Source organism: Globicephala melas, chromosome 11 (genome assembly GCF_963455315.2).
Source record: "Globicephala melas chromosome 11, mGloMel1.2, whole genome shotgun sequence".
Taxonomy (NCBI): Eukaryota; Metazoa; Chordata; class Mammalia; order Artiodactyla; family Delphinidae; genus Globicephala; species Globicephala melas.
In genome coordinates, this window is record NC_083324.2 from 23,594,641 (window position 1) to 23,610,862 (window position 16,222).

At 50.2% G+C, this 16,222-nt stretch overlaps 1 protein-coding gene across 1 annotated transcript in view; it reads left to right on the plus strand.

Annotated features, from left to right (window-relative positions):
* LRIG1 (leucine rich repeats and immunoglobulin like domains 1) overlaps nt 1-16,222 on the plus strand; it is a 119,829-nt gene that overhangs the window by 44,019 nt on the left and 59,588 nt on the right. Inside the window, exon 3 of the mRNA XM_030867661.2 lies at nt 5,094-5,168. Coding sequence (XP_030723521.1) covers nt 5,094-5,168 — 75 coding nt within the window. The remainder of the gene's footprint in view (nt 1-5,093; nt 5,169-16,222) is intronic.

Consider the following 16,222-nt stretch of genomic DNA (forward strand, 5'->3'; position numbering starts at 1 on the left):
GGGTGGGGAGGTGGAGAAGGATATTGAAGAAAAGAAAAAAATCACAGCCGACACACAATTGCTTCTAAATTAACTGGGTCTCCCGGGAGCTGTCAGTTCCTCCTAAACCCTGCACAGCCACTCGAGTCTGGAAAGCTGAGCGCAAGGGGAACCACAGGCTGGCAAAGCGGCGGGCGGTGGTTTAGCAGTGGTTTTATTTTGGAGGCCGGAACCACAGAGCATCACAGGCCAGTGGGAGGGAGAGAGCGAGCCGGCGGAGGCCCCCGGAGGACGTGAGGATGCTCGTGCACCTGCTGCCAAGCCACCTGGTCCTCACTGCCCGCAGCTCCGAGGAAAGCCCACCAGGGAGGGCTTCCAGCCAGCGGGCCTGGACGGCGAGGCTCCGCTATTAATAAGAGGGGCTATTTATACCGGCCTCTTTCAAAACGGCACTCGGATCACGTTACTGCTGCCTGGCCCGGGAATGCTTCATGTGGGTGCTGTCGTGTGCTTTCCAGGGCTGTTGACCTAAAATGTTCCTGAAGGCGGCGAGGAAGGCTGAGTGTGCCCTGCCGCTGGGTATTTATGGCTCACCCTCTGGTGTCCCAGGCTTCTGCTCTCCCCCCTCCACGTGTGTGTGTGCGCGGTGTGTTTAAGGGCGGGGTGAGATCCCGAGGGGGTGTCCTGTGAGGCACTGCTTTGGGGCTATGAATTACCCCCACCTGTTAAGCATGTACTATATATCTGGCTCTCTCCTAGGCTGTTAGATTGAATGAGTTCAGCCAGATCCTGCCAGAACCCTGTGAAGCTGGTGCTCGTACTTTGCACACACTGGGGAGATGGAAGCTAAGGCACAGTGAGGCTAAGTGACACGCCGAAGGCCATTCGATCGGTAGGGGTGGGCTCGGGGTAGAATGGTCCCGGGTCTGTCTGATGTAAAAATCTGAGCTAATCCCCTCCAAATAACCCCTGCTCTGCTGTGCTGCAACTGGGCCTCAGTTTCTTCTTTTAAGGTGAGGTGATGATTTAGTGCCTTCCTTAAAGGGTTGACATGTCATTCAGTGAGACGTGGCACATAAAGCCCTCAGCACAGAGCCTGGCACGTAGAAAAGCGTTTGCCCTTGTTGTTTATAAGTGCTGACTTCAAGTAACTATATCCTATGTCACGATATTAAAATAACTGTATCCGGCCAGCTGGTATACACACTATATCGTAAGTCTTGCCAAAGTCGTTGTGCAGTCTGCCTTATTCTCAGGTAGCTGAAAACACTAATAACAGTTATTGATTTGGAGTCTGTCCCTGACTCCAAAGTAGCGTGCTCCTACCTACTACTGACGACTTTCTCCTGCTTGAGAAACAAAACGAACTGACGTTCCAACCCCCGGCCCAACTTTGACTGTTATTAGTGGCCGCTCCCTTTGTGTTTGGAAACAACCAAACTGCCTACGAATTGGCGGATCGGCTAAATAAATTATGGTTCATTCATACCGTTCATCCCAGCCGAGGAGCGGTCCACCGCTGGTTAAAAGAATTAGGGAGATTTCCAAGATCTCTTACTAAGGGGTAGACTGGTACTGAACAGTCTGTATAACACACAAGCATCTGCGTGAGAGAAAAACACGTGTCCATCCCTAGTAGCCGGCAGCTGGAGGAGGCCGACCAGCGGCCTGGAGGGCAAGGAAGCTGTGTATTTCAATATGTATTCCTGGTGTTCTTTTTTGAAACAGTTTGGAATTTTACTGTGTGCTTGTCTCAGCTATCAGTGTATAAATAAATATGGCCAAAAATTTTTTAAAAACCAGAAAGCGCTATAAGTCAGAATGACCTGTGGGTTTGTTTTTCGTTGTTTCTTGATGCCTAATTCGACTGAGGCAGTCACAGTAGTGAAAGTCCTCAGAAGCATCCTTTTTTAACATTTTGCATCTTGCAGAATGTAAAAGCTTCCTATAAAGCAAGTCGAGGACGTAAATGGGAGTTTCAGAGAGAGCTGAGGGGGCCCAGGAGGGTGGGAAAGGCCCACCTCCGCGTCTGCCCAGGGGGGACCCCCCCGCCCCCACCCCCATATCTTTTTCACACCTTTTCCAGCTGCAGGGTTGGGCCACAATTCGCGGTCTGATGCTCCTGGAGCACTTCTCGGTCCTGAATCATCAGGAAAAGGTTCAGTTATAGAAGCCAGATATTTTAGAAGGATGTTCAGGGCCTTGGATGGAAGCAAATTTGGGGGGAGTCCAAAGTGGGGGAAGATTGCACAGCCCGAGGTATTCAGAAGATTTCATCAAACACAATCCTAAATTCCGACAATGTCTTTACGTGTGGAGACTGTGCTGAACTTCCCGAGGGCCCTTCCCCGCCCAGCTCTGGCTGTGCTATTTTTGACCGGTCTCTATTTCAGTCTGGCAAGTTGGTCGTGTCTCAGCGTGAGTTGGTCCTCCGTTGCCTTCTGAGGGTAGTGTTCTGGTTTCAACCAGGGGCAGCGTGAACAAAGAGAGAGCCAGCAGTGGTGGAGCTGACTCAGATTTACTAGCGGTTCTTTTTAAGTAGAAATGATCCAGAAGTAAGCTAGCCTTGTAGATCTTCTCCTTTGAGCTCCATCTGACCTTTTCATAAATCCAGCAGGCCTGCTGAGATCAGAGCCTGCGATTTCTGCCTCATCCTGTTGACTCCGGGCTGCTGATCCAGACCTAAAATGTCCTGTTCACCTTCAGCACTGGTCCACGGCACCTGCACACTCTGCTTCCAGCATTTGGGTCAAGATACGAGATATTATGATGATGCCCCTTCTCCTTGTTCATTTATTATTCTGTGAAATTGGGTGGAGCAGTTTGTCATATGTGCAGCAGGGGTGGCCCGAGACCGAGCTCATTCAGCCAGAGTTCTCCTGCAGTGAAGTCCATACTGTTCATTTTGGATTTAAAATCAAGTCCAGTCCTAAGCGACGGCAGTGCAGTTACCATGTTACCCAAGGAATTATGGGCTTTCTGCCTGCTGGCCTTTTCGCTTGGTGGCTCTCCTTTGATTTGAAATTTAGAGAACTTACCTGTAAGGTGGGGAACAGTACTAGTACCTGGTTCCAACCTCAGAGGTGTAGCGATGCAGTGACGTAATACTGTAGGGTTGCTACCGTCGCTATAAATAAGTAGAGGTGATGGTTAAGAACCTAAACTTTGGGGCTAGACACACAGGGCCACTGCCTTTTACTACTGGTGACCTTGGGCAAATTACTTAACGTCTTAGTGATTCAGTTTCCCCCTTGGTACAATGACATTGTTCATGGGGCCTGCCTTGTAGGGCTCTAAAGACGGGTCCGTGTACTGAAAGGCTCTTAGAGTCATACCTGGCGCATAATAAGCCCTCAGTAAGTTAGCTGCCGCTATTATTATTATGACCCCCCAACACCTGTGTTGGAGAGTAAATCTGTAAGAAATGAAGAGTTCTTAAGCAAGCTGCCTTCTTGGCAACAGGCCCCTGACCTTAGTTTCCCTTGCTCTGATAAGATCTGAGGCTGTCTTCTAGTGATAACGTGCATTTACGGTACTGTGAAGATTTATTAGTAGAGATTCATACTGATGGAGTGTTTTCAGCATCCCTGTACCGAGATAGGAAACGGATCGCAGCAGGGGTGGAGAGATAAAAGGTGAAGGAGAAGCAATCTGATTCAGGGGGCGGTCAGATAAGAGACTGTTAAAGTAATTAATTGTCTCCTTCAACACACAAACAAGGGCCCTTTAAGTGGAGAAGGGATTTGCCGCATGATACAGATCTGCTTTCTCTCTGCCAGATGCTTCAGTCATGAAGCTATTGAAACAGACATGCTGTGTCCCTCAGCCCAGTAATTGCCAAGCTTCATCTCTAACTAGCTTTGGCACTGAAGAAGGCAAATGGGATAATTCAAGGCCTTTTCCCTTTTTTTAACCCTATTCATTTCTATAAAAGATGGCAGACAACCAGATTATTCTATTCAAGCAAACACTAGCTGTAAACTTGTATGAATACAGCTGTCATTTCAGTGGCCTTGTCTTCAAACCATAACAAGATGCTCTATGTAAGACATACTCTCTGCAAAAATGAGAGTAAGATAACCTAGCTTTATCCTTGATTCTGCGTCCCAGATGCAGTTTCTTTCCAGCCCGTCACCCGGCAAAAAGACTGAGCACTGCTTTGGCTTTCTTAAGGATTCTTGCACTCACTGTGCAAGCCTGATTTTCGATTCTCTTCTCAGATTTGGAAATACATGTCCATGTAAGGAGGCCAGATTCCGGAGCCTGTGGGGGCGGACCAGGCGAGCTGTGTTCTGGTTCTCGGGCTTCCCCTTCCATTCAGAGTCATGAACTATGGAAATACAGATTTAGAATATTCGAGCGGGAAGGGAGCTTGGGAAGCATCTGAGGTCTGAGGAGGATTTTCCAGTTGTCTGTGTGCAAAAGTGTGTGTGTATATATCCGTTATACGGATATATTCCTGGGAAACGTGTCTGGAGACTTCATCAGAGTTCAGAGAAGCTGGAATCTCAAATAGATGAGACTCTCCAAGTCCAGCTCCTTTGCTGTTGTACAGATGAGGCATTGGAGTAATTGACCCACGTGTCCCAGCGCCAGGAACCCAACGGGAGTGCGGGAGTCTTTGGCCCTGGGTCCGAGCGTGTTGCCCTTTGGTGAGGGCAGAGCCGCGTCAGGGATGTGTACAAAACAACCAGGAGGGGGCGGTCTTTCCTCCCCAGATCCTTTTCTGACTGTTTCAGCCCACGAGGAGCGCTCTCACTGGGGGTCTTGAGGGCGCTGTCGTTCTGCATCACGCACCTTGGCCTGCGTTCGCAGTTCGCTGTCTGTTAGTCTTGATTTCTGAGCTAGATTGGAAGCTCCTAGAGGACGGGAGACATCTCCTGAGTGTTTATTCACAGACTCTGGGTGTGGTAAATAATTGGTTTTTGTGACCTGGCATAAATTCTCTCCCGTTAACAACTTGCTTTTGAATTCTTTATCTTGTATTCAGCATTACAACATAGCAGTCTTCCCATGGCCAACTCAGCACTGTTGTTTTTTTTTTATTTCCCTTTTATGTCTGTGATTTCTTACTATTACTTTGAATGATTCGTTTCTTCTTCTTGTCATTACAGGTACCTCAATAACAATGAGTTGACAGCCATACCGTCGCTGGGTGCGGCCTCAGCTCGTATCCTCTCTCTCTTTCTGTAAGTGGTGCCATCTGGGGGACCCTGGACTGTGTGGGGAGGGCATGGTATCATCTTGCTGACATTTGGTGGCAGGGCAACTCGTGTTTGTGGGCTCACTGGTAAAAAAAAAAAAAAGGGGCCTTTCTCTATGTAGCTCTAATGATGATAACAAAAGCCTTGCTTGCTGTTTTGGGGTGTGTAGAATTAAAACCCAGAAGTTTTGCCTCATCTCTAATTTGGGGGGAAATTATCTTTTTAATGCCCAGGGGTACGTAGAATTAAATTTCTTTGTCCTAGCGGTTAAGCTGCAATTTGAGTGAATAAACTCAACTCAAAAGAAGCTGTGTGCATGATAAGACAGTAGGCTCATCTTTGTGGTAATGAATTTGGGAATGTGACTCCACTCACTTTCATGGCTTAAAAAAAAAACAAAAACCACCAGCCTTCTGAAATCAATATAAAAGTAAGGAATTCGTTGTCATGGTCAAGTGTTAGACAACATACAGCGTGTCGATTATTATAGACAACACACTGGAGATGAAAAAGGGTATAAAGAAACTTAAATGAGAAAGAAAGGGAGGTAACTGAGAGCTACCCCACTTCTTCAGCAGTCAGCTGGAGGCGTTTGCTTGTTTGAAACTCGCCCAGAGGTCTTTCCAGATAAACCAGTCATGAGTCCAACAATTTTCTAGGCCAGATTTTAGTGACAGCTCCCCCAGCAGAGCGCCTCCCTCTTCACACCTAATTTCCTGTTCCCACACCAGCCCCACTGGTTTTTATTTGATTTTGATTTTGCTGGTGTTGTAACTGGTCTGCTCACCTGTGGGTATCTCTTGTCGACCCTGAGCCAAGCAGAGGGACCTGGTGGGAAGGAGTCGTCATCCGTCTGATGGCTGGTGCAGCTTTTAGATCTCCGGGTTTTGCTGGCCACAGGCCCTGCAATCCGGAGATGCCCTGTCCTTGTGAAACATGGTCTCGGGCTCAACCCTTTTCAAGGCACTGTGGGGTTGGGGAGCAGGGGGTTAGAATCGTGGCCCAGCCTTGTGTCCCGGACAGACAGATTCACCTCTCTGAACCTCATTTTCCTCATCTGCAGAATGTGTTCTTGGCCCGCTGTACACATAGGGGCAGTGGGCCCGAGCTTCAAGGCGAGTGTGATGTGTATGAAGCTCCCTGTCCTGCACAGCCAGAGTAGGTGTTTGACAGATGACGGCTGGCTGCTGGCTGGTAGCTAGTTGTCACCTGGCCCCTTGGGCCTTGGCATGATCTCACCTTTAAGGGTCTGTGAGTCACTTCTTGTACCTGTGAAATGCTGGCGCAAAGGACGTAGCTCTTTGTCCCAAGATGGACAGTCAAGGATCTGACTCTCTTTTTGTACCCATCTGGCCTGCAGGGTCTGGCATCTGGAAGGTGTCTCATTGCTCGTTAAATTAAATGAGTCACCCTTACCTGAGGCCAGTTAGGGACATGTCAATCCCTGGTATGTGTATAGAGCAATGCACCGGAAGACGCTTTTAACTCCTTGCTATTTAAAGGATGGTTCTTGGACCAGCAGAGTCCTATCGGCACTGAGCTCGTTAGAAATGCGGGATCTCAAGTGTCATCCCAGCCTTGCTGAGTCAGAAGCTGCCTTCACAAGCTCCGCTGGCCACCTGCCTACTTGTTCAAGTTTGAGAAGCACTGCTTTCCCTCCCCTTGGTTGGGAAGCCAGGGCCAGAGAGAACATCTTTGTGTTACCAGACAGGAAACCAAGGCTGCCTGAGTTCCTGTAAGGTGCAAAATCGAGAGGTGAACCAAAACGGGACCCAAATGCTCGTTCACTGCTCCTTTCTCTTCCCCCCGGCACAGCAGGCAGGAGTGTGGCAGGTGACCCGTCCTTGCCCCGAGGGCCCGTGGTGCTCTGAATCAGGCCATGCTCTGCTCACTAAAAATACATTTCTGTGCCTTGGCCGAAGTGTCAGGAGCAGTGGGGCTGGTTGGCCTTGTTCCTGCTATTCCATTAGACAGCATTAAAATATGTAAAGTAGGACAGAAAAAAAAAAAAGACTCCCTCCTGGTTTTGATTCAGTTTGGAAAATGGAGGTTCGTATTGGCAGATACTACCTTTGGCCTGAAGCTGGTCTCCATCTGACTTGGTCAGTGATTTCTCTGAAAATACAGACACTGAAGGGTCTTTATCTTCCTTCTCTCTGAGGGGCCTGTGTTCTCCAATCTTAGACCCCTGGATCTAGTGCCTGCAGAGTTAGGCTAGCAGGGTGGCATCGGGGTAGCAGGATTATAGATAATATTGCTCTCATCCTTCATGCCTTCCTGTGTTTCCCGAGTGGGCCGTGCAAAGGACAGGGGAGAAGATAGCAGAGCGGGCAACAAATGAACATGATTTTCTCACATCTCCATCCACATGATGATTGCAACCGTCCAGGCTTCGAAGAGCATGTTTTGCTGGTGTGTTTGTGGCTTTTCAGAACCATAGCGGTAAAAGGTGTCACATGTTCAACAAACATTTAGTCGGTACCTTCTGTGCCCGTGCAGTTGGGGCCCAGAGTGACCTCGGAAAGATTCAGTGCCATCGCGTGTGGGAAGTTCCTGACACGGTGTCTGCAAATGTGGTTGGTCAGTTAGCGTCATCAGCGTTGACGCTGGTGGCCCTTCGTCTCCATATTCTCCCCTTTGTGGGCAGGAGGAGGATGAGAAGAATAATGCGAATGTGCAGAGGGACCAGATGGCTGAGGCTGTCTGAGTGAGAGGAGCTGGGACAGCTTTCTGGGGACAAGGTTGTGGGCAGGCGGGGCAGGGAACAGGGGGGACCAGGCATATATCCAGCTCTGTCTCTGATGGTGTTGTGACGTGGGACAGGGTGCTTTTTCCTCCTCTGGTGAGTGAAGGCGTTGAAACACGTGCTAAAAGTACACTTGCAGCTTGTATATTCCTTCTGTGACTCAGAAACTGAGAGTTGGGGCAGTAATGTCACAAAAGAAATACCCCTGTCCTGTAAGCACTGTTGCTGCTTTACGTCTTTCAGAAGTAGCAGCTTTGTGGTTTTCAGCTCAGACACCTGTACTGAGGGACTTTTGCCTCTGGATTTTGTTTGCCTGTGGAAGTCGGCTCTTCATCTCTGTGTTTGGTTTCCTGTCTCCCGTGTCCTTGTCAGTAACCCTGGTTCCTCCCTCACAAGACAGTGTTCTGATCCCCCAGACACCAGTGCCCTTCTTTGCTGAGGTCACACTTGGGAGGGCTGTGTGGGAAAAGGGTTTGTTTCAAGTCCGGCTTTACTATCGGGGCCTCAAAACAGAGTTTTCTAGAGTTTGGGGAACTGGAGTCCTTCAGGAAAATTTCAGTTGGTTAATACTTTCTGATTAAAGGAATCAAATTCAATTAAAGTATTTGTCAAAGAGCGGATTTTTATTTGCATCACGTTCTGCAGATAATGCCAAAGCCATTTGTCCTTAATAACCGAAAAGCATTAAACTCGAGGAAAGCTTTTAATAGGATTGGGTTGGAGCGAGGGAGCTAAATTTGATAAAATAGTTCTCTGAAAAAGAAACAGACTTTTGTTCAACAGGGACAGAATCTGCTGGTAGATTTTCACGTTTGAGATTTTTTTTTTTCTAATTCCAAGTCCAGGAAACTCAAGTTATGATTCCCACAGCAACAGTAATTTCGTGTGATGCATAAGTGACGTTTCTGGGGAAGAAAAATTTCCAGTTTTCCTGTGGTGTTACTGCACTTGTATCACTGAGGAGATTGGTTCCAGTGGAAATGGTTGCGTTTTTTTTTCACTCCTAGGAGTAAAAAACTTGCTGTAAAATCGACTTTAGTTTTAAAGCACAGCAGCTTTGTCCCAGGTGTATTAGCTGTAGCATGTTTCCCATATGGCCCTTGGCTTTGTCCACGTAACTTCTTTTCCAGTTGGTGGTGTGTTTTGGACCCTGTCCCCTACCCATGCCTCGCCGCTCCCCCTCCCCCAAGCTGTGGCCTTGATCAGGTAGGAGATCTTGGCTAAGATTCCGTGCACACAATTACCTGTGACTTTGTCATTGTGCTGTTAAAATCCTTAGGTTCTATGTTGCATTTGAAAACACATCAAAATACCTTTTACTTCGAATCTTGGGTGGGGGGGAACTTTTCTGAAAACTATATATATATATATATATATATATATATATATATATATATATATATATGTTTTTTTTTTCTTGAAAACAGGATTACTCTTTCTTTTTTTTTTTTCTTAATTAATTAATTTATTTAGGGCTGTGTTGGGTCTTTGTTTCTGTGCGAGGGCTTTCTCTAGTTGTGGCGAGCGGGGACCACTCTTCATTGTGGTATGCGGGCCTCTCACTATCGCGGCCTCTCTTGTTGCGGAGCACAGGCTCCAGACACGCAGGCTCGGTAGTTGTGGCGCATGGGCCTAGTTGCTCCGCGGCATGTGGGGTCTTCCCAGACCAGGGCTCAAACCCGTGTCCCCTGCATTAGCAGGCAGATTCTCAACCACTGTGCCACCAGGGAAGCCCCTATATTTTTTTTATTGAGAAAAAACTAACATAACATAAAACACTGTTTTATTGGATTTAAAGTGTATGGTCAGAAACCTTTAGTACCTCCTCAGTGTTGTGCACCCCTCAGTGCTGTCTTATTTCAGAACATTGCCATCACCCCCAGTACAAACCCCCTACCCCTGAAGCCGTCACCTCTCCTATCCCCGTCCTCCCAGCTTCCTGGCAACCAGTAATTTGAAAACTCATCTTTTCTTTTTTTTCTTTTGAGAAAAGTATCTTTCTCTCCTGTTAGCAAAGTACCTGGAAGACTTAGAATATGAAAAATTTAAATGAAAACATCAGAGGCGGGTTGAACTATGTGGTTCTGTATTTTGCTGTGACCTCTTAGCTGAAGAAAAACTGATGAAATCAAAGGGATGGCGTATTTAACATCGCTTTATGGTAACTTCCGGAGAATAAAACCTGGAAGGAATGAAACCTGCTGTCCCGTCTGTGACCCCACTGGGAGCCAGTTAAGTGGGTGCTGCTGAGGGAGCATGAGGCAAGGCCGGGAGGGATGGAGGGAGCTCTTCTGGGCTGGGTCTGCTGGGGAAGTAAAATCAACAGCAGTATTTAACTCTCCGTGTGCCTAGCACACCCTCTAGAAAAAAGGGGCCAGATCAGTCTTTTTTTACAGGCTCATTAATGGGAAGATCAATTCACATTAAAGCATAATTAAAGAGTGAGCCTTAGGGCTTCCCTGGTGGCGCAGTGGTTGAGAGTCCGCCTGCCGATGCAGGGGACACGGGTTTGTGTCCTGGTCCGGGAAGATCCCACATGCCGCGGAGCGGCTGGGCCCGTGAGCCGTGGCCGCTGAGCCTGCGCGTCCGGAGCCTGTGCTCCGCAACGGGAGAGGCCACAACAGTGAGAGGCCCACGTACCGCAAAAAAAAAAAAAAAAAAGAGTGAGCCTTAGCAGGAGGCAGTGAGGATCTGGGCAGCCTCTCGGGAATGGGGAGAAGAATCCATTTCCCCGAGGGCCCAGCCAGGGAGAAAGGGGCCCCGAACTCAACTTCAGAAAATTAGGTTGGGCTTCAGGACCTGAGCTGAGACTGTTAATTTTCAGGTGAAATTACACTGAGTAATGAATAGTCGCCTAGCATTGCTAAAACGTGTGTGTGCGTGCGTGTGTGCGTGCGTGTGCGTGCGTGCGCGTGGGTGTGTGTGGTCTTACAAAGTTGAGTGGTAACCTTGGACGGTGGAGCTCTTTACGTCCTGATACAAAGGTGGACCTATGGGGACTACAAGTGTGTGTACAAGGGGAGGTGGACGTCGAAATTCTCCCCAAGGTAAGGATTGTCCATCCTTCCTGTGGGGGAATTTGCTGGACCATCCGCGAGTCATCAGGTTAAGAGTGGACTTAATCAAGTTTAATAGAAAAGGTGGCAATGGGCAGTTCTTTCCGCATCCTGCTTCTGAGCGGCATCCTCCAGTAAGAACCCAGGTTAGTCTTGCTGGTGAAGGAAGGCCAGTCGGCTTGGGCGTTGGTGTAAAAGTAAACCCCATCTGGGCTGTTGACATCTTATTCGCTGCAGGCCTTTGGACACACTCTCATCAGGATCGTGGAGTCAGTAGTGACTGAAACGCTTTAGGGAGAAACTGGGAACAAAGCTGTGTTTAAAAGGCCCCAAGTCAAGTGTGAATGAATCTCCGTGTTCCCTGAGCAGCCTGTAGCCGGTTCAGATCCCAGATGCTAAACGGAAGCCAGGGCCCTAGTCAGAAAGCAGCACAACAGGAAAATAGATGTAAACTGGGGGCTTCGGTTCCTCTCTTCTGTGTCTTCAGAGACGTGCTCACTTTCTGCCTCGTTTGCCCAGATTTCTGTGGGTGTGAACGGATTCTTTCCTCTGGGTAAAACGTCACACCCGTTCCCTTGGGAGATCATGGCTTCTCTCCATCACCTGTTTGGTTCTCAAACTAGACCATTTACCAGCATCACCTGGAAGGCTCGCTGGGCCACAGGATGGCTGGGCCCCAGCCCCAGTTTCTGATCCGGCAGGTCTGGGTGAGTTGTGACTGAAGAATCTGCTTTGCTCACAAGTTCCTAGGTGATTGCTGTTGCTACTGGTCTGGGAACCTCCCACCCTTGGAGAACCACTACCTGAGCTTCTGTAGTACTGTGGTGGGGGGCAGGGTGGTGTCCTTAGCAACCACGCTGCTGAGCCTTTGGAGGGCAGTCAATTATTTAGACAAATTCCCCTCGTCACCGGTATGGGCACAGGCATTTCTTTGGGACAGTGGGGCTCCAAGCCTTTATTTCCGAGCAAAGTGCTGGGGGCAGTGGACTGGGAGCGAGCGTGGGCAGCACGGCTCTGTCTCTGGCCGTGGTTTGAGGCCCACGGCTGTTATCAATTTGTCTCTGCTTAATTGACTGTTGACTGGCGATCACGTAGGCCTCCCCATCAGACCTTCACGAGTCCCTGGGAGGCAGGGAGCCTCTTCTGGCAGGAGATCTGTACCCATCTCCACGTGCGGGTATCAGCAGCTCTGCTTACAGCTGTGCCTCCCTGCCGGGAGCCGCTTTCAGCACCGCTTACCTTTCTGCTGATTATCAGTCACTGTTATCAGATACAACTTTACCCTCGACTGAGACTTGAAAGGTGCTGCTTTGTTCCGGGCGAAGCATCTGGAAGGTGAGCACAGCCATGCTCGTCTGCCCTGATGGGGGAATCAGAACTCGGGGCCCACAGCTGTCCTCCACCCTGCGTCCAGTCGTGGCCCCGAGCCTCACCTCCTGTTTTCTGGCCTTCTGCCCCCGGGAGGCTGACCTTCGGGTTGTCAGTGAGCGCCAGAAATCAAAGGAAAGTGGAGGAAGCTGAGACGGGGGCCCAACAGGGAGGTGTGCCAGCGCGCGCTCCACCTGAAGCCCAGGACAGACAAACGTGCCCCACGGGCCAGAGTCCCTGCCCTCAAGGGACTCGCAGTCTAGTTGCAGAGAAGGATGAGTAAACAGGCAGTTGTCATACCAGCCAGGGCCTGGGAAGTTCTCAGGGGCTCCTGGCCGCCGTTGCTGATGGGGTGCAAGACGGGGAAGGTTCCCAGACAAAGTGCCCTGTAAGGTGTATACCTCCTTTCTCTCCCCCCTGCAAGATGGGGCCGTGAGGTGCTCAGCCAGCACGCTGGCCAGTTGGAGGAGCGCTGGGAGAAGGGCTCATAGGACATGGCTGCTTCCCTTTTAAGGCCAGTTTGCTCCCCATTTACCCCTTTGTCAACAGGCAGGCTGCTCTGAAGGGCCAGGAAGCTTCTGTTGGAAGGCAGAGCGGGACCCCTGGTTCTCAGACCCGCAGGCTCATCAGACTCTGGGCACCATGAGTGAGCCTCAAAATAGAAAGTTTACTGGAAACCCAGTACACAAAGACAGCAGCTCTGTGTCCCGGAAGCTTCCCAGGACTTCTGTAGTGCGGACTGCCTCTTGCCTCAAGTCTCAGGGAGCCTTTCGCTGGGAAAGGAACCGCTGAGGCCTCCGCGGCGAGCCTGCCAAATTACACACAGTCCTGACTTGTCATTTTCCTTCTCTCTTTTCTTTCCTTTTTTTTCTTCTTTCTTTGAGACTGGGGGTGGTAAGGCAGCCAGATGAGCGGTCCATCTGCAAACCATTTGCTGCGAAAGGGAAGGGAACGCCAGCTGTGGAGTCTGGGGAGCTGAGGGAGGGGCGCACCCGTGGAATAGGAACTTGGTCACGGAGGTCATTGCCTTTTTTGGGAACTCGGTAGCTTAGGGTCTGTCGTTGAGAGTTGGCCTTTGTTGTGTGTTTGGTTTTATTCTTCCCCTTCTCTGTCTCATTTTTTCTGATGACCGTGTAAGTTTTAAATAGAGTCCAAGACCCAGTGGGAATGGGGATGCTGGTGCAGCATGGTTGGTCTTGGAGGGAAGTACCTCCTTCCAGCAGTGGGTGCTGAAAGCACGGCAGGGCCGTGTGACCCGGCAGCACGGGGAAGGGAAGCGGAGCTGCTTTGTCCGTTGCACAATCTCCCGTGTGAAAGGAGCTGGCCCCCGCCCATATCCACAGCCTCCTTCCAGCCAGGCCGTTTCCTCCCCCTCCCCCTGCACTCCCACTTCCTGCAGGTGGCTTCTGTAATCCACTTACCCCGGGGGAAGCTTCGCCAGCGTGTGCACCTAATCCGAAAATGGCCAGCTCGACTTTGACCCCCGTGGTGACCTTGCAGAGAAGGCCAGGCCAGTTGTGTCTGCTCACACCTGGGAGCCATTTTCAGCTTTTACAACCCAAGTGGAAGAAACGTGTTTGTATTTATGCCAGCCCTTCCCTTCATAAGGCCTTTCGTCGTTGGGCAATACGGAGGGAATATTAGATTCCCCCTGCCTGTTCAAAGGCAAGGGTTTTTAGAGACAGGTTAGTTTACCCAGTGAATTAAGTCGAGTCATGCAAAATGGCCAGATTTTCTAGTTCAAAAATGGTCAAAACATCAGTAGTCTCATCATGGTTCAGCCTCTTGAGATGGAAGATTGCAGCGGTAACTGTATGTGGTACACAGTCGTTGTCAGACATTGCTCTGTGTGCCTCCCCAGGCCTCACCTCATTATATTGCCTCTGCAGTCCTAGGAGGCACAAGGTCTGTTGTTACGCACTTTTTACAGATGACGCGCCTGAGGCACAGAGAGGGCAAGACACTTCTCTGAGGTCACACAGGAGGTGGTAGAGGTGAGTCTTGGTCTCATTTCTCTGCACCTCTGGGGTTTGTGTGCTCGCTGTACACAGGGAAATGTGTGGTCTGGGGGCCTGGGAGGGTCTTGTCATTTTCACGTGCTGACATATCAAATTGTGTTAAGAGGGGTGCGCCTTGGGACTGCGGCCAGTAGGCTCTGGTGTGGATAAGAGGCTGCACCCCACGCATGGGCGTCTCTTCAAGTCGCGTGCCTGCCTCGGAACGTTGGGCAGCCCTCAGTATGATTTTCATTAACTGATGCAGAGTGACGGGAAGTCCTCCTGCCCTGAAGATTAGCCTGACCGTCCCCTCACCCCCCAAACACACCCTGCTGGGTTATTCTGACTGATTCTGGTCGCCCGTCTTGTAAGGGTGCAGGGAGGAAGACTCGCCTTGCTGTCAGGTCTCTGCAGCTCCCAGGCCTGTTCAGTTGTGCCAGGAGCTCTTCAGATAGTGGCCCTCTGCCCTCCAACACATCACTTCGAGGCGAATTCCTCCGCAGTTTCCTCACTTCCTGGACGCCTTTCAAACCCAAACGGCTGAAATAAAGGTGCCAATTTGTAGTTCTTTCTTCCCAACCCCTTCAACCAGGAGGGGGAATTGTGTGCTGCCAAGGATGGCAGGGCTGTGGGATGCAGCCAGGGGTGTCCACCCCAGAGGACACTCCTGGGGTGTCCTCTCTGGGGGCTGCTGGTCTCTGCTCAGCTGTATGGCTGTAGGGTCTTTGAGGGCAAAGAAGCTCTTCATCAGTGGGTAGGGCTGTGAGAGGCGGGCTGCTGTGAATCAGTTTGTAAAGACCGGGGCTCCTTCCCCAAGTAATACAGGGAGAAGGCAGGTGCCAGTGGATGTCTTCCCCTTACAGTGCGTCCGACATCATAAGCGCCTTATAGAGAGGGGGCAGTTCTGCACAGTGGTTAAGAGGAGGCTCTGGATCCACCGCATCTGGACGTGAGTCCTGCCTCCATCGCCTGTGCTGGTTCTCTGGGGCCTCAGTTGGCTCCACTTGTGCCATGGTGTTCGCTGTGAGGATCCGCTGAATACTCCGTGTCTCAGTACAGGGTCTGGTGTCTACTGAATGTGCACCAGGTTGGAGACACTGTTCTATCCCTGACCCATCAAGGGCCTTCTGGGCGTGGATGGAGCTGGCCCTGCTTTGCGCTGCTGTGTTCCAAGGGGCATTGGTGGGTATTCTCCACCCTGAACTGGGAGGCCTGGTGTCGGAAGCAGGGGTGGAGGCTCTTCACGTCCCCTGAAAATGGACTCTGCTTGCAGATACCTGTTGTGGTGTGGCTCGCTCTCTTGTGATAGACAGATACTCTCCATCCGTGTGTGTGGGATTTAGCTTAGCTTTCTCGTGTATTAATTCCCTCTGTGGGAACTGTTGCGTGCACCAGGAGAGTTGATTTCCCTCCTCTCTTCTCATCGCCCGTTCCTCTACCTGGGACGGGTGCAGCAAGGCGCAAAGCACTCTGCAGATACCTCAGCAGTGACTCCCATCCTTGGCCGCACCGTAGAAGGACCTGGGGAACTTGAACAAGCCTAGAAGCCCAGGCCACATCCCAGGGCAGGTTAAAGGAGAACCTTGGGGCTGGGGGGCTGTTGCGGGAGGGACATTGGTGTTTTTTGGTTTTTTTTAAGCTCACCAGTTCCTTTCAACAGGCAGGCGAAAATTTTAATGAGCCCCAGCTGGGCACATGCACGTGAAAGGTTTTGTCCCCTTCTCTCCTTCCCTCTGATACCTGTCACTTAACATACTCAGGCTCCCCTACCTTCTTGACTTTCACACCTTCTTTCTTTCTTTTTCTCTCCAAGTAGAGGAAAAAGAGATACTAAGGCTGACCTTTAATTTAGCGCTTATGATTCTCGGGGCG